Below are 24,566 nucleotides of genomic sequence, written 5' to 3' on the forward strand. Positions count from 1 at the left end.
CTACAGAACCATTTGGATAAACTTGTAGAAACCCTTCAAAATTTGTATTCATTTTTGCTTTGAATGCCAACTGAAAAGTACTTTCAGGGAGGCTCATCTTATTTTCTTATTTTTATAAACCGTCAAAATAGACATATTACAGGGTGGTGACGCAGTGAAGGGTGATATTGAACATAAATCTTTATTCCACATCAGCCATAGCTCTTTGGGTACCTTTACTATGTGATTCAGGACAAATAAACTGAGAAGCTGTCCAGCTTCTCAGTTCAATTCTCAGATAGTATTAAAGAAATACTAGAAACACTGTCAAAATAAATTTAAAAATTCAAAATTACAAGGACGAGGATGGCTGCAAAATTTGTTTCCAGAAAAGTATCAAAAGTCAGATTCCAACCAGGAAGTTTCTTTGATATTGGAACTTTTCTTTCTGGGTCTGCTGATGAAAAGGTTAGTTTAATGCTGCTTATTTCACACTCCAGTATGCTGTTTGGTAATGTAGATAGGCTTTTGCAAATAGGCTGGGTTAGCCCTACTCATTTAACAGAAAATGCATTAAGTTTATTGGGTAAATTCAGTGTTTTTTTTTAGTTTTGTAGTAGTCAGTGTCAATATATACAAGATTCACTGACTGACAGGGATAAGATGAATACCAGGTTACTAAGTTTCCTTTTGGCATGCGCTTTCCAAACATAATAATCAGTTCACTTACAAATGCCTTTTTTCCCCAGATGTATAGTCGCAGATACAGCCCAAGGAGCATCTAAAAACTAAAAGAAAACAACAAAATTCTGACTTTATTATATCCAGGATGTTTCTACTAATCAGATAATGATGTTTCCTTCCATCATTATGCACTTTTTAAAATTATTTTGGTAAAATTCTAGTCAAGCTACTTTTTTTTATCTTGATAAGGGGCTAGGTTAGAAAAATTATACTTTCAGTAATGAATTCAGGCCTAAAGCATAGCCTACTCTGGGAAGGTATTGCCAAGCTACTAGGCCTATGTTAACCTTCTTCTGATTTTGAAGTCTAAGAAATTTGCCTACTTGACATGTCTCTATGCCTATTGGAATTTTGATAAAACAATATTATACTTTAATCTCCAGTTTTCTGTTTTTTTCTTTGGTTTTAGTTTTGAAAATGTAGTTGCTGTTTTTTGAGTAAAATTTTAAGCCATAGTAATTTATTTTTTTATTAATACCAAAATATGGTGTGCTTTATAAAGCTTGTTGCACTAAACAATTATAAAAAGTCCATGACAATGGTGACAACATAATATACACATAAAATTCTATGAAAAGTAACACACTCTGAAAACATAATAGCTGAAACATAGAGTAACATACCGAACGAACTCAAACATATCTGACAATAACTGAAACATACCAAAAAGTAAGCATACAAAATAACTGAAAAACATACTGGTCACAAAACAGCTAATACAAAAAGCAAAAATATTCTCAAAATGGATTGTGATAAGACCTAGTATAGAGATCAGTAGAGGCTAAACTACTTTTGAAAGACAGGACTGTGGTACTCACAATTATTTCCAACAAAAGTGAGTTCCAAGTCTTCCAGTCTTTATCAGCTAGATAAAGAGTTTTGGCCTAATATTTTCTGTGAACATGGTGGGTAAATTTTGTGTTGGTTTTGATAGGTACTACTCTATTCTGTAAAAGTGAAGAGGTGAGTTGGATGATATTATCAATCTTCCTAACAATGCAGAATGTATTTATTAGGTCAGTTCTATCTCATCAGAATTAAAGACTAGGCAACTGTAGTCTCTGAGTTCTCTGGTGGTAAGGTAGATGTCTCAAGTAAGGCATGAGTTTGGTGGCCCTACATTGTACTCTCTCAACCCTATCTCTATCTCTCTTGTTAAGGGGATACCATACTGATGAGCAATACTCAAGTATTGGATGTACAGTGGATACATAAAATGAAATCAATGAACAAAGATTAAACTTAGAAAATGTATGCTTTTGATATAGTAATTGGTAATTTGCCTTATGGGTGATATCTGATGCATGTTTATCAAATTTGAGACTTGAATCAAAACAAACCCCAAGGTCTCAAGTATACTCCACACTTGAAATTGATTTAGCATCAACAAAGTAATGGTAATGTTTCGGGAGTCTATGCAAATAGTGCACATCATTGCATTTGGTTTCATTAATGAACATAGAGTTTGCCATACACCACCAGCACAGAGCAAGCAAATCCTCTAAGTAAAGAAATCTCACGTTCACTCATGACTGACCTGTAAACTTTTGCATCATCTGCAGACATTTTTAAGGTCAAATTCCTAACAACATGTGGTAAATCATTGATAAAAAGGGAGAAGAGAACCAGCCCAAGACAACTGCCTTGTAGAACTCCACTTATGACAGACATAAGTGTTGACAGAGCATCACTTACTGCAACCTTTTGGTTTCTATTTGTAAGATAATCCATTATCCATGCTTTAGTTTGTGGGCTGATACCATATAGTTGACATTTCTTTATCAGAAGTGGGATGAAAATTTTGTCAAATGCTTTGGAAAAGTCAATATAAATACAATCAAACAAAATACCATTATCTGCCATGAATTGAAAATCATGAATCACCTCCAGAAGTTGTGCATTACAATATTGCTGTTTATGGAAACCATGCTGAGCAGAATGCCATAAATTATTTTCCTCAAAATGTACCTGGATTCTGCTCACCACAATTTTCTCCATTATACAGGAAATGATTGATGTATTTGAAATGGGTCTGTAATTTTTAAAATTGGACTTTGAACCATTCTTGTACAATGGCCTAATGATTGTTCTTTTCCAAGCTGAAGGACATTCATCAGACAAACAACAAAGACTAAAGAGATATGTGAGTGGTCCATCAAGTACTGATGCAAGTTCATGTAACATCATATATGAAAATCTAGCAATCTGATGCCTTTCCAAGATTTTGGAATGTTTGATAAACCTCCTAGATTGTAAAATCTGAATTGTCAAATTCTTTTGTTAAATCTAGAAGAGTAAACTGAACATGTGTTTCTGTGTGTGTTTGTGTAAAAACTGAACCAAATACCTTATTGAAAAGTTGTGTTTTTACATAATTATCATCTTTTTGTGAAAGAGTTTAAGGATCTATAAAGGAAGTGAATGATGGGGATTGTGAAACTTGATTCCATCTTACATACTTCCAAAATCTTTTTGGGCAACTTTGGACTGATGCTATAACATTTTTTCCCAACCTCTTGACAATTTAAACAAAGGAATTTAGTTGTTCTATTTTTAGCTGTTTTATATTTTGACCTCAAATCAAAGGTTTTAATTTTTACTTGATCATGCCACCTATCAGCTTTTTCTTTTAGCATTTGTACAAGTATACCAAGGAAGGATCTGTCTGTTTTTGGAAAACTGTCTGCTAGTAGATATTGGTACATATTGATCTTTACCTTCTTTAAATGCCTGCTTAATAAAATCAAAGGACACATTAGTGGTAGCATTACATTGATGTAACTCCTTTTGGATAGAAAGATATGAAACTTAGTCAGAAAGTGCAATTTAATTTCCTCTACCATAATCATATTTGGGAGAACTATTTGGAATATCAGCAAAGCCCAAAAGACAATTTAGTGATATCACCAATACCAAATGATTGCTTTTTCCTAGTGGTGGTAACAACTCAACACTAACAACATCATCATGTGATTTTGTAATTACAAGATCTAAGACTGAAGGGATTGAATTAGCATGCAAATGGGTAGGGTTTTGAATGTGCGGATGCAAGTAATGCTCTTGTAAAGTTTGTAGGAATTGATTTTCAAACAACTCATCAGAAAGTTGTGTTGTACTTGAGGTCCAATCAATAGAGGGTATGTTAAAGTCACCAACTACTAGAAACTTAGAAGTAGATAAAGAGACAGAGGAAAAATACTGCAATAATTTTTGATTATTAAATGTAGACAATTCACTAACACAGGACTACAATAATTGGCTACAATGGCTCTAAAAGCAATTGTAGACCCAGGTAACTTCACATCAACAACTAAGCATTCACTTGTACTTGAAGATATTGGATCATTAACTCTAATATACTTTAATGAGGTATGAACATAAAAGAAAAGTCCACACTGATAATTAGTGTTTATAATGAGTTTATAATCAGACACTTGCTGGAAATACACATCTGGTTGCTGACAGTTCTTGGGTAGTGATTCTGTAATAGCAGTGACATGGGGTTTGAGGACTGATATTGCAATGACATGGTTTGAGGGTTTGAAATTAATCAATTTTGAAGATAAACAGTCTGTGTTTGTATATAGAACAGATAACATACTCCCTTTATTTCCATAGTACCAATGGCTCCTGAAAAAATAAAAATGTTTTTACTTTTATAACTTTAATAAATCAAATAATATTAACATTTTGATTATGGTACTAAATATCAGTATATGTATATTAAACTGACACTGCACATTCATTTGTATTTTTTTCAGTAAAGCGCAAATTATGTTCTGGCCTTGGGAAGGCATGGGGGTTTTGAGCCCAACTTATGTTGATTTCTGCTCGTTTTGAGTTTGACTCGGTTATTTATTGTAATTTCTGTTCGTTTTGGGTTTTGTGCATTTATCAATGCTGATTTGCGGCAGTTTCACGCTTCGTAGATTATTTGATTTTATTTTTGCTCATTTTTTGTTTTATGGGGTTCTATAGTTTTCTTTGAAAAGCTTATTTTGTGAAAACAGTTTTTTTTAATTAATTTCTGTTCGTTTTATATTCACGTAGTCTTTTCAGGGAAGAAGAAAATAATACTTTAAATCTTTTCGTTTTACTAAGACTTTATAGTTTTGTCTGCTATTTTTATGCTGGAGAAAAATTTTCAGCAATTTTTAACAACGTACACCCTTTTAAAATTCTGGACACAAATAGTAGTGTTTAATTTCGTTTCATACCTCCTCTAGTTGACCTGAAATAGAAAACTTGATACCATTTGCAAAAAAAATCTGCTTACTTTCTTTGATAGCTTGGATACACACGCTATTTTAACTTGGTTAAATTTTAAGAGCATAAGTATCCCCAAAAGTTTGAATATATACCCTCAGTCATTCTTGGGTTACTTATGAGATGCCTTATTGGGAATTAGCATTAATACAGTGCATTTTGATTTAATCTTAAGGCAATATATAGTTTTTAAACATAAAGGCAAATGGGAGGATGGGCATGGAATGGGGATTAGCTGCCTTCCAGTCACTTTCGACTATTAAAAAGGGCATCAGCTCTTTCTGTTTTCAATCTAATGAGCCTTTTTCGAAGTTCATACGACAACTCCTTTGATACGAAGTGCCCTGGTCTAAACGACAACAACAACAAAAACAAAATCATACATTATACCCACATCGATCTTCACTATAAAAATTTCCAGCCTTCTTTTTGAGTATCTCGAATGAGCTCTTTTTGAGTATCTACGACAACGCTTTCTATAATCACCTTATTTGCCCCCAGGGAATAAATTACAACCCTTACCCTAAGGGCTGTGAGGGCGGTCGTCATCCTCTAAGACATAATTTTCAGAACTTTCAACTACGTTACACCAAATGGCTATCTCAAAATTTTGATTGGATGTGTTGGGAGAAGTTTTGTGCACGAGAGAGATATTAGTCGCCTTCCAAACACTTTCAACTTTAAAAAAAGGCACTAGCCCTTTAATTTTCCAAACGCATAAGCCCTTTTGAAGTTTCTACGACAACGCTTTCTATAGAAACCGTATATACTTCCAGGGCATAACTTACAACCCTTGCCCTGAGGGCTGGGGGGACTGTCACCCTCAAAGACCTAATTTCCAGAACTTTCTAATATGTTGAACACAATGGCTATAGGAAAATTTTCATTGGATGTGTTTAGGGGAATGGTGCATGTGAGAGGGTGGATGGTTACCCTCCAATCACTTTCAATTATTAAAAAGGGCACTAACTCTCTCAATTCGCAATTGAATGACCCCCTTTTGAAGTTTTCACGACAACTCTAACTATAAAAACCTTATATGCCCCAGGGCATAACTTACAACCTTTGTCCTGAGGGCTCTGGGGGGGGTCTGTCATCCTTACATACATAATTTCCAGAACTTTCAACGACGTTGAACAAAATGGTTATCTTTAAACTTTGATTGAATGTGTTTGGGGAACTGGTGGGCGTGGGAGATGGGTCAGTTACTCTCCACTCACTTTTGACTATTAAAAAGGGCAATTTTGATTTCCAAACAAATGAGCCCTTTTTGAAATTTCTACAACTTTCTATATAAACCTTATATGCCCCCAGGGCATAACTTATAACCCTTGCACTGAGGGCTCTGAAGGGGTCATCTTAAAACACCTAATTTCCAGAACTTTCGACTACGTTGAACAAAATGGATGTCTCAAAATTTTGATTGGATGTGTTTGGGGAAATGGTGGGCGTGAGAGGGGTGTTATTTGCCCTTCAATCCCTTCCGACTATTAAAAGGGCACTGTTCCTTTCAATTTCCAATTGAATGAGCCTTTTCTGATATTTTTACAACATCACTTTCTATAAAAACCTTACATGCCCCCAGGGCATAACTTACAACTCTTGGCCTGAGGGTTGGGGGGGGGGGGTTGTCATCCTTAAAGACCTAATTTCCAAAACTTTCAACTATGTTGAATAAAATGGCTATCTCAAAATTTTGATTGGATATGTTTGGGAAAAAGGTTGGCGTGATAGGGGGGTTAGTTGCCCTCAAATCACTTACGACTATTAAAAAGGGCACTAGCCATTTGAATTTTCAATCAAAACAGCTCTTTTTCCAGTTTTTACGACAAAGATTTCAATAAAAACTTATATGCCCCAAGGGCATAACTTATAACCCTTGCCCTGAAGACTGTGGGGGAGTGTCCTGCTCAAAAGTATAATTTCCGCGTGAAACAAAATGCCTATCTAAAAATTTTGATTGGATGTGTTTGGGGAAAAGGTGGGCGTGAGAGGGGGGTTAGTTGCCCTCAAATCGCATTCAACTATTAAAAAGGGCACTAGCTTTTTAGATTTACAATCTAATGAGACCTTTTTCAAGTTTTTACGACAAAGATTTCAATGAAAACCATATAAGCCCCCAGGGCATAACTTATAACCCTTGCCCTGAATACTGTGGGGGGAGTGTCCTGCTCAAAGGTATAATTTCTTGAACTTTAAACTGCGTGGAACAAAATGGCTATCTCAAAATTTTGATTGGATATGTTTGGGGAAATAGTGGACGTGGAAGTGGTGTTAGTTCCTTTCCAATCTCTCTTGACTACTATAAAGTGCACTATGCATTTACGCACTAAGTCGAATTAGCCCTTTTTGAAGTTTCTACGACAATGTGTTCTATAGAAACTTTACTTGCCGCCTGAGTAAAACTTACAATCCTTGCCCTGAGGGCTATTGGGGAGTGCCCTCCTCAAAAACCTACTTTTTATCTGGAAATAAACTACGCTGAACAAAATGGTTATTTAAAAATTTTGATTGGATGTGTTTGGGGAAAAGGTGGGCGTAAGAGGGGGTTAGTTGCCCTCAAATTACTTTCGACTATATAAAAGGGCACTAGACCTTTTAATTTCCAATCGAATAGGCCCTTTTTGAAGTTTCTATGACAAAGATTTCAATAAAAACTTATATGACCCCTGGGCATAATTTATAACCCTTGCCCTGAAGACTCGGGGGGGGGGGGTCCTGCTCAAATGTATAATTTCCTGAACTTTAAACTGCGTGGAAAAAAATGGCTATTTCAAAATTTTGATTGGATGTGTTTGGGGAAATGGTGGGTATGGAAGGGGTGTTAGTTGCCTTCCAATTACTTCCGACTATTAAAAAGGGCACTAACCATTTCAATTTCCAATCGAATGAGCCCTTTTGAAGTTTCTACGACAACGCGTTCTATAAAAACCTTGTATGCCCCCAGTGCATAACTTACAACCCTTTCCCTGAAGGTTTTTTTTGGGGGGGGGGGTTGTCATCCTCAAAGACCTAATTTCCAGAACCTAAAACTATGTTCAATAAAATGGCTATCTAAAAAATTTATTGAATGTGTTTGGGGAAAAGGTGGGCGTGAGAGGGGGGCTAGTTGCCCTCCAACCAGTTTCGACTATTAAAAAGGGCACTAGCCCTTTGAATTTCCAATCGAATTAGCCTTTTTTGAAGTTTTTACGACAACGCCTTCTATATAAACCCCATATGCCCCTAGGGCATAACTTACAACCCCAGCCCTGAAGGCTGTGGGTGAGTGTATACCTCAAAAACATAATTTCTATCTGGAAATCAAGTACGCTGAACAAAATGGCTATTCCAAAATTTTGATTGTACGTGTTTTGGGAATTGGTGGGCTTGGATGGGGTGTTAGTTGCCTTCAAATCACTTTCGAATATTAAAAAGAGCACAAGCCACTCCAATTTCCAATTGAATGAGCCCTTTTCGAAGTTTCTACAACAACTTTTTTAATACAAAGTGCCCTGCTCTAAAAGAAAAAAAAAATAATAAATAATACATTATGCCAACATCGTTCTTATATGCCCTCAGGGCATAACTTAAAACCCTTGTCCCGAGGGTTGTTGGGGAGTGTCCTCCTCAAAAACATGTTTTCTATCTGGAAATCAACTACGCTGAACTAAACGGCTATCTCAAAATTTCTATTGGATGTGTTTGGGGGAATGATGGGCGTGGGGTGGGGGGCTAGTTGCACTACAATCACTTTCAATTATTAAAAAGGGCACTAGCCACTGCAATTTCTAATCGAATGACCCCTTTTCGAAGTTTCTACGACAACTCCTTCGATACGAAGTGCCCTGATATGGAAACCAAAAAAAAAAAAAAAAAAAAAATACATTGTGCCAACGTCGTTCTTTACTTAGGCAGCGCGGTTGCGCTGCCTATGATCACAAACAACTACACAAAAAGGATTTACACTGACAATGCAGCAATGAGAGAAAGGTTAAGCCAAATAGACTGGGGACTTTTGCTTTAAGGGAGTATAGATCAACAATGGGTCAATTTCTAAGAGAAGCTAACAAAGCTTCAGTTAATATACACATCAACAAGTATCATACCAAAGCTCAAGACACTCCCTTATATCACCCCTCAGATATGTAGAGAACAAAACTGGAAAATTTGATACTGGAGAAAGTATGCTTAAAAAGGAAAAGGTGATGATTATAATAAATTTGTAAATGCTTGAAATAAGCTTTGCAATCCTAATAAGCAACTCTGTTATGAATTTGAGTCCAAGCTTGCAGAAGATAGTAAGAAAAATCCAAAGATGTTCTGGAATTATGTATTTAGCAAAGACCACAGTAGACATTCAGTGAAGAGAACAGACAGGACTGAAACTATTGAGCTGCAAGAAATAGCTGAGTTACTCAATGCACAATTTGCGTCAGTTATTACTGAAGAGCCAGACATCCCCCTCCCTCCCACAGAAATTTCTGTTATACCCAACTCAACAATGCAGCCTATTTTCATTTCCCCAGAATCTGTCAAGAAAAGACTTGAGGAATTAGATTCTAGTAAGTCTGCAGGACCAGACAACAGTCACCCAATGCTTCTGAAGGAATTGGCAAATGAAATCTGTACACCGCTTTGTCAAATATTTCAGAAGTCTGTTGAATCAAAGGCAGTATCTGCAGACTGGAAGAACACACATATCACACGAATATTAAAAAAGGTGACAGGACAAAGGCAGAGAATTATTGACGCATTAGCTTGACTTCTGCTTTAACCAAAACCCTGGGGCATATAGTCAATGCTGAAATCCTGTCACGTCTCCTTTCCAACAGTATTCTGTCCCCACACCAGCATAGCTTCCTCCCGGGTAAGTCAGTTGAGACTAACTTGCTGGAGACATATGATATCATTACTGACCTCCTGGACAAGGGATACGAGTCGACTTGATACTACTTGATCTTGCCAAAGCATTTGACAAGGTACCACACAGACATGTTAATGCTAAGTTATGAGCTGTTGGCATCCTTACTGATGTGGTCAAATGAATAATGAATTTCTTGACGAATCAGAAGCAGCAGGTCCAACTTTTTATAAATAATGGTGCCAAAGTCTTTTTGCCACCATTTGAAGTTGTCAGTGGGGTTCCTCAGGGTACAGTTTTGGGCCCTACCCTCTCATTTCCATCAATGATTTGATGAAGAAAGTCATCAATAACATCACACTCTATGCTGATGATTCCAAGCTCTTCCAACCAGCAGGCCAAAAAAGCCTACAATATAATCTCCTGAAAATCCAAACTTGGGCAAATGATTGGCTGTTGGAGTTTAACATTTCAAAGTGCATCATCTACCACTTTTGCGAAAACAAACTATGTCATAAATACATGATGCTTAACAAGGGGTCACATTCTTACATCCAGTTGCAGACTAACCATGATGAAAGAGATTTGGGTGTTATAGTTGATAACCAACTTAAATTCCATGAACACTGGCTATCAGCAGTATCAAGAGCAAATTGTAGTCTTGGTTTGCTCAAGCGGAGGATCACCAGTTGCTCTTGGTCCATCTTCCTGAGGCTGTATAAGGCTGTTGTCAGGCTCATTCTGGATTTTGGAACATGCCTTGCTTACCCCTCCTATAAGAATGATACTAGCCTAGTTGAAGCTGTTCAAAGGTGTGCTCCAAAATGCATCAATGGTCTGTGAAATGTTCCATACAATGAGAGGCTGGAGCACCTACAACTCCCACCACTCATCTTCAGACAACACTGCAGCGACATGATCGTGACATGCAGATATAATAGCCAACCAAATAATACTCTCTTCCAAAAACATGCAAGTCAACACCATAAAATAGGCCATTCATGAAAATTTTTCTAAACAGACTGTGAAGACACAAATATGGCAAAACTATTTTGCTTAATGTTTCATTAATGACTAGAACAGCCTTCAAGACGAAACAGTGACTGCACCCACAACTCCATCCTTCAAGTCCAGACTTGACTAAGAATGGAGCACAAGCCATGGAATTATGAGTGGCTATTCACAAGAGTCTGTTGCTAGGAGGTTGATGTTGCTTGTCATTTCCAACCATCTCGCACACTCTATCCGAAATTGCTGTTTTGTGGCAGTTGTTCTGGGTACCCGGATGATTGACCGTATTTCAAACAATAGGCTGTACGAAAAATGTGGTTCAATACCGCTCTCTAGGGCTATAATGAAAGAAAGGTTGAGATGGCTAGGGCACGTTGTGTGGATGAAGGATGACAGATTGCCGAAGATTGCTCTTTTCGACCAACCGTCTAGGGCTAAACGGAAAGCTGGTCGTCCTCGTCTGGGGTGGGAGGACGTCATAAAGACAGATTTAAAGGAAATGGGAACTTCGTGGGAGGGTGTAAAAAGGGAGGCTTCGAATAGATTGGGATGGAGGAGGAGCGTGCGTAGCTGTGTTGGCCTCAGGCGGCTTGGTGCTGCGGTGAGTTGTTAGTAGTAGTAGTAGTAGTCAATTCTAAACCACTGGAAAACGGTTCTTATGGATTATACCTACCTTGTAGTCACTGTTACCGAGTGGGGTTAAATTGCGTTTCTCTAGCAAATCGCTCTTATGACGTGTCACTGGGCCCTTAACTTAGTGACATTACATCACATTGCCATCATTGACACAGAGCAAAACAGATCTAATATGGACCTTACTATTGCTCTGAAGTGCGAATTACGGTAATACTGAAAAAATCTGAAAAAATTTTCAGTATGGATGATGAAAATACTTTAAAGCAAAAAATTGATTTTGCAAGGGTTCACTTTTATAACACAAAGATTTTTAAAACTCAGTGCCCTCTAGAGGGAGAAGGACTAGAGGTAGGTATTTCAAAATACCTTTCTGGGACATAGTTTAGTCTTTAGATCCATCCCTGAAAGTTTCATTTTCCTAACCCCTTTCTAAGGTACCAAAAAGTAGCTTGTCTAGAATTTTACCATCCTTTCAAATTGTATTTTGATAAATTACGCACTCAAACACACAGGGACATCAATTGCAAACTGCATTCAATATTGGAGCTAAAGGGCAAATATTTGTATTAACTTGCAAATCAGGTAGGCCTAGTTACAAAAAAGACATACAGGTTATTTAAAATAATTGGAATACCATCCTAAAGCAAAATAAAACATTGGTTTACATTGGAAATGAACTCTATTATACATCCTAGATATTAAGCTTCCTAGCTCTTGAATTTGGAGAACGGGGGCGTGAGGTAAAGGTAAAACAGGTGAGTTTAAAGAATTTACCTGTATGGTGGAAATTCTCTTAGAGGAGCAGTCAGGACAACACCAGCTTTAACTCCAATCAGCTATACCAATTTTGGCACACTTTTCTGCTCCTGCATGGAACGAGTATTCACACTCTTCACACTTCACAGAGTTCAAAAAGACTCAACCTACATTTGGGACAAACAAGTCTTTGTCTAACCATCTTTTTTTAAGAGGTTAATTATCTGAAAGACAAACTTGGTTCATCGGGTAACAATCAAGATGCTCACAGGCTGGATGCTAGATGAATACTGAAACTGAAATCCAACCTGATCGAAAGGCTCCGCCTTCTGAGTTGGCTGGAGCACCAATTAGCATGTGAGGCTGAAATATTTCTTGGAAATATAAAGCAGGGTGATAAATACTGACTGCTTCCTGAAACAGTCCCCATTTTATCACAAGGACACCTCTCTCTGAGGATGTCGCCTTGGCAATTATCTTCTCATCAATCTCCCCAAACACCTGTAAAAATTTGTTAGATACAGCAATGACTTTATTCAATAATTGTAGAAACCCAAGTCACTAGAGTAGAAACATAAGTTAGAATGTTACCTTTTTTCTCCTTTCCAAAACCAGTGGGCGGGAACAAAAATATACTTAAATAGCAACAAAGGGATAACTAATTCAACTTTGCTAACATCAAAGCTACCTGAGAATAATTTATATTTCCTTTTGTAATCTCACTTTACTTAAAAGAAGGCGCTACGCTCACTTTTTTTTTAATTCACACAATGAAGTGGGGCATCCTTTACAAGGATTTATCTACAATGTCTTGACTTTAACCGGGGCTAATAATATATTAAAATTTCGCTTATAATCCTGCTTCACTTTGCTTGGTAAAGCACTCCATTCATTTTCTCTATATATCTCATCTGACTTTTGATACTTAGAGGTTAAGCTTCTTTTCAGGCTTTACATAACGACCTGAGCGGGTTGAGTGAAAAGAATTCTGCAAATCAGAATGAGCAGCAAGATCAGTGCTGGTTGCGGGCATTGGTGTGTGGAAGGCTGGACTGGTATTGTGGGCAACTTGTTATGAGCGGCTTGATTCAGGGTTTTGGATGGAGGTGTGGTAGCTAAAAGTGGATTCGTGGATGGAGATGCAATAGAAACGCCAAAATAAGGGCGTGCAAGGGGTTCAGCCTTTGAAGTTCTTGCTGGTTGACCAGTAAAGAGGTTTTTTTTTAGCTGGTGAAGAACTTTTATATGCTTCTTATTCTGGCGATAAGTTCCCCCATCATTTGTCTCAGTTATGTATGATCGAGAATTAGTGTCTCCTTTCTTAATTACACCAGATTCTTATGCTTTGCCATGGATTTGGGCTTGGACTGCTTGTCCAGCTTGTAGGGGATTTAGCTTCTTTGAGTTTCTATCATGATTTTTTTTTTGGCGTGTTTGTTGCTTATTTCTATGTTTGCTGAATTTACCATGATGGGCTGTATGTGGGGAGAGAAGTTTCCTTATGCATGGAACAATTGATCTCAAGTTTCTGCTCATTAGCAGCTGGGCTGATGATGCAAAACTGTTGATAGGGGAGTTCCTGTATTCGAGTAAGGCTAAATTATAATCCCCTCTAGCTAGCTCAGTTTTGACAAGAATATCTTTGACTCTCTGTACTGATCTTTCTGCCAAGCCATTCGATTGAGGGAAATTTGGTGATGACGTCTTGTGTTCATTTCCCAGTCTTTTATGAATTTCTGAAACAGTTCTGAGGTAAATTGCGGACCGTTTTCAGATACAAGTGAGCATGGGATTCCATATCTCGCGAAATGCCTCTTCAGACATGCTATGATATGGTAAGCGTGTGGATGGTGCCCGACCCTGTCAAGCTCAATAAACCGACTGTAGTAATCGACTGTTATAAGATACTGTTCTCCATTATTATAGAATAAATTGCAGCCAACTTTTGCCCAAGGTAAGTGGGGAATGTCATGGGTAACAAAGGTTCCTTACATTGATGCCATTTTTGGATATTATGTGTCCGAAGTAAGGTGTGCTGTCTTGTTTGAACACACATTTTTATAGGTTGAATTTGACCTGTTTCTTGCAGGCTCTTAATAGTGCACTGTGAACGTTGGCATCATGTTATTCTTCAGTCCGGCCAGAAATGATGATATCATCCACTATGACTGAGAAACCTTCAATATCTTCAAAGGCCTCTTCCATGCGACGCTGGAATTCGTCCTGCATGGAGATTAACCCATAGGGCATCCGTTTAAATTTGTGTCGGCCATGTGGTGTATTGAAAGTGGTTAGCTCGGACGACTCATTGTCGAGCTCAAGGGACCAATATCCATGACGGGCGTCAAGTTTCGTGAAATATTTTGCACCGGCGTGTTTCAAAACTGCCTCATCGAATGTAGGAATTGGATGATGGGGGCGTTTGACAGTCTGGTTCGAATCGTGTCAGTCGATGCATATTCGAAGACTTTTATCTGGCTTTTCAACTACAACTACAGCGTTAACTCAGTCAGTGGTGTGGAAGACTCTCTAGGACCCCAAGGTTCTCCATTCTATCAAGTTCTTTCTTAAAGCTGTCTTGAAGGGATATTGGGATTTGTCTGGCTGGAACAGCTTTTGGTTCAGCTCTTTCTTTTAATGTGATGTGGCATTTTCCATCATGGTGACCGATACCTTGGAAAAGGTGACTAAATTCTTCTTGAAAGTGCACAGACTTTTGTGGCTTTGAGCTTTCAAGGGATAGAACTAGTTTCACCAAATTCAGTTTCCTGCTGGTGCTGAATTCAAGGATTGGTATTGGGGCATCCTTTACTATGAAAAAGGGTTGGGTTTTTCTACTACCATTTGTATAAGCACAAGTTAGGTTACAGATTCCAAGTGTTGGAATTTTCTAACCACCAAAGCTGGTAAGGATATGTTGGGTCTTAGATATAATGGGTTTTGGCTTAAGGGTGTTGAAGTTCCATTCTGGTAAAATATTGGCCTCTGGACCAGTATCAATTTTGAAGGTGACTTTTATTTGTTTGTTGATTGTTAATTTCACGTAAGGTTGGTCACTACCCATTTCCACGTTCACCATATTAGTGACGTTTACTGTCTCAGTAAAGATGTCATGCTTTTTGCTTTGACACAAATCGATTCCTTGATGCGTGTAAACTCTGCTTCATGCTAGGTTTCCCAATGAACCTCCCGTTGGTTTGCTAGGTCACGAAGTTGTTGGTTCAGCAACGAAAGGTTCGATATTTATCATGCTAGATAATTCATCATTCCCAAAATGGTTCGTATTCCGTCTTTATTAGATGGGGCCCTGATTTCTTTTAGTGTTTGAACCTTCCGTGGATCTGCATTGATGCCATTTTTGGATATTATGTGTCCGAAGTAAGGTATGCTGTCTTGTTCAAACACACATTTTTGTAGGTTGAATTTGACAGGGTTCTTTGGGTTCTTTCTTGCGGGTTCTTATTAGTGCACTATGAACGTTAGCATCATGTTATTCTTCAGTCCGGCCAGAAATGATGATATCATCCACTATGACTGAGAAACCTTCAATACCTTCAAAGGTCTCTTCCATAAGACGCTGGAGTTCGTCCTGCGTGGAGATTAACCCATAGGGCATCCGTTTAAATTTGTATCGGCCATGTGGTGTATTGAAAGTGGTTAGCTTGGGAGACTCATTGTCAAGCTTAAGGGACCAATATCCATGACGGGCGTCAAGTTTCGTGAAATTTTTTGCACCGGCGTATTTTAAAGCTGCCTCATCGAATGTAGGCATTGGATGATGTGGGCGTTTGACGGCCTGGTTCAAAGCGTGTCGGTCGATGCATATTTGAAGACTTTTATCGGGCATTTCAACTAAAACTACAGCGTTAACCCAGTCAGTGGGGTGGAAGACTCTCTAGGACCCCAAGGTTCTCCATTCTATCAAGTTCTTTCTTAAAGCTGTCTTTGGGATTACTGGGATTCGTCTAGCTGGCACAGCTTTTGGTTCAGCTCTTTCTTTTAATGTGATGCGGCATTTTCCTTCAAGGTGACCGATACTTTGGAAAAGGTGACTAAATTCTTCTTGAAAGTGCACAGACTTTTGTGGCTTTGAGCTTTCAAGGGATAGAACTAGTTTCACCAAATTCAGTTTCCTGCTGGTGCCATACCCAAGGATTGGTATATGGGCATCCTTTACTATGAAAAAGGGTTGGGCTTCTCTACTACCATTTGTATAAGCACAAGTTTGGTTACAGATTCCAAGTGTGGGAATTTTTTTTACCACCAAAGCTGGTAAGGATATGTTGTGTCTTAGATATAATGGGTTTTGGCTTAAGGGTGTTGAAGGTCCTTTCTGGTAAAATATTGACCTCTGGACCAGTATCAATTTTGAAGGTGACTTTTATTTGTTTGTTGATTGTTAATTTCACATAAGGTTGGTCACTACCCATTTCCACGTTCACCATGTTAATGACGTTCACTGTCTCAGTAAAGATGTCATCCTCTTTGCTTTGACCTGCCTCTTGGTTTATTAGGTCTACTGTTTTCTTGCTACTTTTGCAGACTTTTGCAAAATGGTTCAGCTTGTCACAATTGTTACATACCTTTCCTCTTGCATTCTCCACCACAGAAGTAACAAGCTTTGGTTTGTGAGCTTTCGTTTGTCTTCTTTCCCCTTCGAATGAAGTCCACTTCTTGTTTTATATGTATATCCTGGCTCAAGGCTGTACCCAGGATTTTTTTGGAGGGGGTTTTACTCAAAGATTTTTTTTCGGGGAGGGGGTTACACAAAAAGACCTAAAAAAATGCATACAAAATTTGTTTATATCCATTTTCGTTACGTTTTTACAAGTCAAACATTTTTTGGGGAGGGGGAGTGTTCAAACCCCCTAACACCTCCTCTGGGTACGGCCTTTTCCTGGCTTGGACCAGGCTTTGCCATGGTTCTAAGTTGCACTTGGGTTTCTACATGTGTCCTTGCAATTGTTACTGCTTGTGAAAGTCTCATAGTTGAACCTCTTTGTAGGAGCTTTTCTCTCATCTTTACTGAGGTTATGCCTCATACCAGTTTGTCTCTTATCATTTCTTCTTTTAAGGCAGTTGTTGAAAACTCACATTCTCGAGCCAACAAATTTAAGTCTATGATATACTGATCAATAGTTTCACCTTCACGTTGGTCTCTTTTGTGAAAAATGTATCTCGAGAATACTGTGTTTGATAGGGTGTTGAAATATTCATTGAATTTTGATATGTATGCATCCAAATTGTGTGTTTCCTCGTCGGATATTGTAAATGTACATAATAATCTCTCTTTGTCTCTCAGCCATATTAGCAAGAATGCACATTGTATTTTTTTTTGATTTTCCACCGTGAGGGCCTTGGAACATAAGATTGACATGTGTTTTGAATCTTGACCACGCCTCCTTCAGTTTGTCACTGGACCAATCCATTGTAGGGTATTGTACGCTGGCTTCCATATCTGACACCATGTAAAAAATTCGTTAGATACAGGAATGACTCTAGTCAAGAAATGTCTCTGCCAGAAAGGCAGCTTGACCCACTACTTTGATACTTTGATACCCAACTGACTGACTGTATCTCAAACAGTAGGCTGTACGAAAAGTTTGGTTAAATCCCCCTTTTTAGGGCTGTAATGAGCCCTAGGTTGAGATGCAATGAGCCGAGGTTGAGATGCAATGAGCCGAGGTTGAGATGCAATGAGCCGAGGTTGAGATGAAGTAATCAGCTACAAATGGTTATTTTTCTCACTAACCAGTTTTTTTTAGAAACATGTTCTTAAACTTTTAATTACCATGCAGGTGAGTAATTTTGTCTAAATTCTGGGGAGGGGGAAGGGAAAGTTGGAGCCAATTTTCCCAAATCAAATGAAAATGACATAAAAAAAATAATAAGCCGTTTGGTACCATAAAGGTACTATTTAGTACTTAAAACGGACTATAACGGAACTTTATAGTACTATATAAAGGTGACCTATAGTACTATAAAGGTAAATATGTACTAAAAAACTGGTCTGTTTCTGTTGATGCTTGAATCATGCCGGTTTATCTTAGTTTTGACAAGATTTTGGAAGAAACTAAATTTCAGCTGGGGGGGGGGACAAACTGGGGTCCTGGTTGGGGCAAAACGAGGTCTGGGAGGGGGAAAACCGAGATCTGGGAGAGAAATCCCCCCCACCCACTTTGCCCTATAGCAAATTACGGTCCTGTTACCATGGGCTGTTTTGTGCTCCTTAAATTGGTAAATTTTTCGCAGTTCATATTATTGAATTACGAATAAAGTAAACATACCACTTGATGCCTTTTTTATGCTCTTTCCAAATATAATAATCATTTTTTCCGCGAATGAATTTTACCCTCACCCCTATATATATATATCAATTCAAGGTATATATTTGCACATTAGGGGGGGGTGGTGTTGGTAAAATTTATTTCTGATGCAAATGAGAGGTAAGTTTAAAATTTACCCCCCCTCCTAATGTGTAAATATATATCCTGAATTTGGTATATACAGGAGTGGGGCTAAAATTGATTTGCGGCAAAAGTGATTATTATATTTGGAAAGAGTATAAAAGAAGGCATCGAGTGGTATGTTTTCTTTATTCGTAAGTCAATAATATGAACTGCAAAAAATTTACCGGTAAATTGTGTTGTAAACTGTAAATTTACTTCGCACCGTGGGTATTTACAATTCTTAACTTTATCTGAAAAGTAAAAGTTATATCGTTAATCTTCAACTTTGTTTTGCATATAAGAATTCGAATTTAGCAGGCGTTATATCAAGGGGGTGTAGCTCAGATGGTAGAGCGCTCGCTTAGCATGCGAGAGGTACGGGGATCGATGCCCCGCACCTCCAGTATTTTTTACATTTGTTGTTCCAAATGTCTGTGACAGAAACTTGCATTTTACAATAATATAAAGTTATAAACCAATAAAATATATACTAGTTAGGTACATAAGCATCAGGTTTTTGCATTTCATGGTAAAAGAATGAAATTTGGCAGACATGTGCAGAAAAATATGGAGAATCTGACTGGGGACAGAACCACATTTTCCGACGCGATTATCTGGCGGTTTTGCGTTTTTTCGCGCGGGAAAAAATAGTTGACTTTCAGAGAGTGAAATTTTTCCGATCAGAGGGTCGTTTCTGACTAATTTGTCTCTCCTGATTCCAAAAATGTGCTTACTTTTTCGTCCTATATCTGGTTACGGAGCTATCATCATTTCCATCACTACACTCTATGCACATCTGAGAAATTTCAGCTTTCGGACTTTGTATTTTTCATTGTCATCGCATAGAAACTGGTGAACATGTTACAGAAAATGTGAAGAATCGACTGAGTCGCAAATTCAAATTTGTCTCCGCGGTTCCGCGCAACTTAGCGTTTTTCCGCGCGAAGAAAAAACGCAAATTTTGAGAATGAGCAATTACCGAGTTTAAGATTTCTTTTCTGACTAATTTGAGTCTCTAGATTCCAAAAATGTGGTTATTTTTGTTATTTTCAGGATTTATCAGTTTCTTAACCACGGTTTCTATGCCTTATTCTAACAAGAACTCATACCCTCCCTATAACATTCTGAAAAAAATCATACGTTTTTGACTGTAAGTAATTAATTACCGTTTCAGATCTCCTCAATAAGCTTTCAGAAAAAAAAAATCTTTTATTCAACTCAAACAGCTTGACTTAAGGAACTTCGGACGTAAGAAGCATACTACTCGTATTATGATGATAAAATGTAGAATACTAACCCACTTCAGATATTTCAAAACAGTTAAACAATCACATGGTTCATAGGAATGAAATAGCCGATTTCCAGTTGTTTCATCATAAAGATTGGTAAAAAAGAAAATGAGGCTCTCACGGACAGGATACAGGTCGAAATCAGCTTCTGAGAATTGAAGCTACAAAAAGCACACTACTGATTGTACTGATTATCACAACCTTTGCACGAACAGAGATCTGTGCATTTAAGGGAAGCTTTTACACATTTGCACCTGCTTTTGCACTTTGTTTAAGAATTATATTTGAGTAGTTTCTCGTAAATTGTCGCTGCCTCAGGAAGATTAGTCCAGAAAGGCTCCCAGCTTCCGTCATGCTCCACCCAGCCATATAAACCTGGATCCAATGGGGAAAGTTCTGGACAACACGATGATGCCCATATCAGGGCCTGCATGTAAGCGCCTTTGATATGCTAGCTCAAGAGCAGCCGCTGGTGGGGGCAGTCTTTCCCTTCCGGCTGTTTTTCGTGAGAAACGCTCCTTTCGCAGACTGTTCAGACAAGCCGCTGGATTTTTCGTAAAAAACGACGACGAATCGCTGGATGTCTGTAAAGTGACAATCCGGGAGCGGGGCTCCTGATGTACTCAGAGTAACGAAAGTCGGAAGAATGGGTTCCACAGCTTTCCAGGCCACAGCTTTCCAAGAGTCGCTAGATGTTTTCCAGAGAAATTGCTTACGGATTGTTGTGGGTACCCGGCTGACTGACCGGATTTCGAACAGTAGACTGTACGAAAAATGTGGTTCAATACCGCTTTCTAGGACTATAATGAAAGAAAGGTTGAGGTGACTAGGGCACGCTGTGCGGATGAAGGATGACAGATTGCCGAAGATTGTCCTTTTCGGCCAATCGTCTGAGGCTAAACGAAAAGCAGGTCGTCCTCGTCTGGGATGGGAGGATGTCGTAAGGAAAAATTAAAGAGAAATGAGAACTTCCTGGGAGGGTGTAAAAAGGGAGGCTTTGAATAGATGGGGATGGAGGAGGACCGTGCGTAGCTGTGTTGGCCTCAGGCGGCTTGGTGCTGTGGTGAGTTGTTAGTAGAGGCAGTAGTAGTTCAGAAGCTGCTGTTATAAAAAGGCAAAGAAAATCAAACAATTCTTATAAATGGCCAATTTTTTGAATCCAAAATAAATTATTGAGGCTGTTCTTTGGTGTATAATAGACCAGGGACAAACATGTGAGTATGAATATGGGCAGAGATAGGGGATTTAAATTTGACGTAAGGTATTTTTCGGAGGGAAATTTATCGGCAAATTATATCGGTACCGTATCGGTGCGATACCGATATATCGTTATCGGTATCAGACTCCAAAAATCCCTATCCGTCTGACCCTAATACGGAGTTCCCTAGTCTAAAACCCCCGAACAGCCCTCCAATGACTTTTGACTCTTAAAAAGGACACTAGAACTTCTGATTTCCAATCAAATGAACCCCCTCTGATATTTCTGTGACTTCTTCTATACGAAGTGCTTTGGTCAGAAAAAAAAACATTGTGCCCGCATCGGTCTTTACTTAGGCAGCGCTATGGCGCTGCCTATGATTTCTGTTTATTTTGTGTTTTATTTATTTATTTGTGTTTTATTTGTTTTATTTAACAGTAATTTTTCGTCTTAAAAGTCTGAATTATCATAGAAAATTATTTCTATTGTCTGCTGGCATTAAGTTTAACATGGGTCTTCACTTTTTTTTTTGAAAAACTTCGTTTTCGGGAAGTTTTTCTTTTAATTAATAATAACAAATAATCAAACAGTTCGTGGTAACGAACTGTAAGTAAGGAGCGACCCGGCTCAATTAGAGTAACAGAAACTCTAAAAAACGGAATTTTGATACCAATACATACATCAAAAGAATCAAATTTTTATGCTGATTTCAAATATATAAGTTAGTAACCCCCTAAAGGTTACATAACCTTAATTAAAATCACACCATCAGATTCAGCGTAACAGATAACCCTGCTTTAGAGGTTTCAAGCTCCTATCTGCAAAAATGTGGAATTTTGTATTTTTTGCCAGAAGAAAGAACACGGATGCGTGTTTATTTGTTGTTTTTTTTTTTCCCAGGGGTAATCGTATCGACCCAATGGTCCTAAAATATCGCGGGAGGGATTCGAACGGACATTAAAATTTCTAATGTCCTTTTTAAGTGACAAAAAAATGGAGGACAAAAACTAGGCCTCCTCCTACGCTAATTTTTTCCCAAAGTCACCTGATCAAAATTTTGAGATAGCCGTTTTGTTTAGCATGGTCGAAAATATAAAAACTATGTCTTTGAGGATGACTTAATTCCCCACAGTCTCCGGCGGAAGGGCTGCAAGTTATAAACTTCACCCAATATTTACATATAGTATTGGTTATTGGGAAGTATACAGACGTTTTCAGGGGGGATTTTTTTTGGTAGTGGGGGAGGGGGTGTCGGTGGTTACGTGGGAGAATCTTTTCATGGGGGAAGGGACATTGCTATTAAGGAGGCGCTGGATTTCCCAGCATTATTTAAAAAAAGATCAGAAATTAAATAAAAAGAAAAAAACAAGTTTTTCAACTGAAAGTAAGGAGCAACATCAAAACTTAAAATGAACAGAAATTATTACGTATATGATTGGGTTCGCCCCCTAGTCAATACCTCGCTCTTTGCGCTTAAGATGTTTTAATACTTTCATAAGAGCTATTTATTCTAATTAACGGCCTTTGTGATTAAGGGATCATTTTTAAAGAATTGGAACAAAATTCGAACTTTAGCGTAAAAAGCGAGGTGCAAACCCACTAGGGGCGAACCCCCTAATATACGTATTATAAATATATGGATATAGTTGTTCGTTACGTAAGTTAATTCGTAAGTTACATATATCTATTACTAATAAACACGTTCGTAAATAAAATTAAACAACTTTCGAGAAAGCCATCTAACCTAAACAAGGTAAAATTAATGTGCAAATTTTGTTTTAATTATTCATGCACGGTGAGCCAAAATCAAAATCTGCATTAATTCAAAAACTTTCAGAAATTATTAAAAAAAGAAGTTTTTTAACTGAAAGTAAGGAGCGACATTAAAACTTAAAACGAACAGAAATTATTCTGTACATGGAAGGGGTTGTCCCCTCCTCAATGCCTCGCTCTTTACGCTAAAGTTAGACTCTTTCTCACAACTCTGTTTTTTGAAACAATAAAAAACTTTTGTGTAAAGAGCGAGGCGTTGAGGAGGGGATAGCCCCTTTCATATACGGAATAATTTATGTTCGTTTTAAGTTTTAATGTCGCTCCTTACTTTCAGTAAAAAAAACTTTTTTTTATATTTAATACATAGAAGGCTTATGGCACTTTCTAACAGGCAACGCTAGAGCATCGCATCTCATAGTAATTATTGTTTGTTTTAAGTTTGAGGAATTATGTAAATTTATCTTTGCTGGTGATAAATTTTAATATAACCCTTTACTTTCCTTGGAGAAACTGGTTTTTTCCCTTTTTTTGACACTGTTTATGTTTTAAAACTCTCATAGTAATTTCTGTTTGTTTTAAGTTTGAGGAATTATGTAAATTTATGTTTGCTGGTGATAACTTTTAATATAACCCTTTACTTTCCTTGGAGAAACTGGTTTTTTCCCTTTTTTTGACGCTATTTATGTTTTAAAACATTGTTCTTGTAAACTGCAAGATATATGTTTTGTCTTGAATTTTAATGGAGGTACGGGGTATCGATCGACGTACCTCTCGCATGCTAAGCGAGCGCTGTACCATCTGAGCTACACCACCTTGACAAATAAGTTGGTAAATTCGTTTTATGATATACAAGATAAAATTATACATAAAGGAAAAAAATCGAACACTAAAACCTTCAATTTTCAAATAAAGTTGATTGCAATTAGTGCTATGTATTTGCCCAGACAGTGAGGAATATTTTCAGATTAGAACATAATTCAACTATGATGGATATATTTCTTAATTCCTTTTTTATGCAAATTCAGTTACTGAAAAACTAAGCTTACTTAAATTTTTCGAGAAATAATATTGTGTAGTTAAATTTATTAATTTCATGGCCACTTAAGAACTATTGAGATCTTTATAAATTAGTCTTTTATTTTCTGCAGGCCACTTAATAATTTTCTGCTTCTGATCCTGGTCAAGACTGTTAGTTTTGTGTTTTCAGTAAAGCATTACTTTTCCAGAATCCTATAAATAGGAAAATATTACGAGCCAATCTATCTGAAAAAATGCTATATTAACTGTGAAGCAGTACGTTTGTTTATTTTGAGTTTCAACTTCGCTCTTTACTTTCATCAGAAAAACTTTGTTTTATTTAAAATTAATGTTTGGTCGTTTTTGCTTTATGAAGATATGCACACTAAATCTTATAAGCGATATTTCTTCAACTTAGGTGAAGAAAATGCAGAAGTCTACATGAGGTTATGCTAAAACAGGGCATTAATATAAGGTACTGATAAATATAGGGTACTGGTGCATTATAACGACACTTCTAAAGAAGTCAACTTTGGTTGATGCTAATGAAATAAAATAGGATGTATATATAATAGTTTAGAAAAAATGTGGGCTATATATTTGCA

The 24,566-nt window shown here is 37.6% G+C and overlaps 1 protein-coding gene and 1 non-coding gene across 2 annotated transcripts in view; both read left to right on the forward strand.

The window, feature by feature from the left end:
* The first annotated feature begins 276 nt into the window (after nt 1-276).
* Nup43 (nucleoporin 43) overlaps nt 277-24,566 on the forward strand; it is a 63,748-nt gene continuing 39,458 nt past the window's right edge. Inside the window, exon 1 of the mRNA XM_089108255.1 lies at nt 277-447. Coding sequence (XP_088964381.1) covers nt 346-447 — 102 coding nt within the window. The 5' untranslated portion in view covers nt 277-345. The remainder of the gene's footprint in view (nt 448-24,566) is intronic.
* Nucleotides 19,015-19,087, forward strand: TRNAA-AGC (transfer RNA alanine (anticodon AGC)). The gene has a single exon. It is a non-coding gene; the product is annotated as a tRNA-Ala (tRNA).

This window comes from Artemia sp. Qi Xiang Cuo, chromosome 2 (genome assembly GCF_049724085.1).
Source record: "Artemia sp. Qi Xiang Cuo chromosome 2, ASM4972408v1, whole genome shotgun sequence".
Taxonomy (NCBI): Eukaryota; Metazoa; Arthropoda; class Branchiopoda; order Anostraca; family Artemiidae; genus Artemia; species Artemia sp. Qi Xiang Cuo.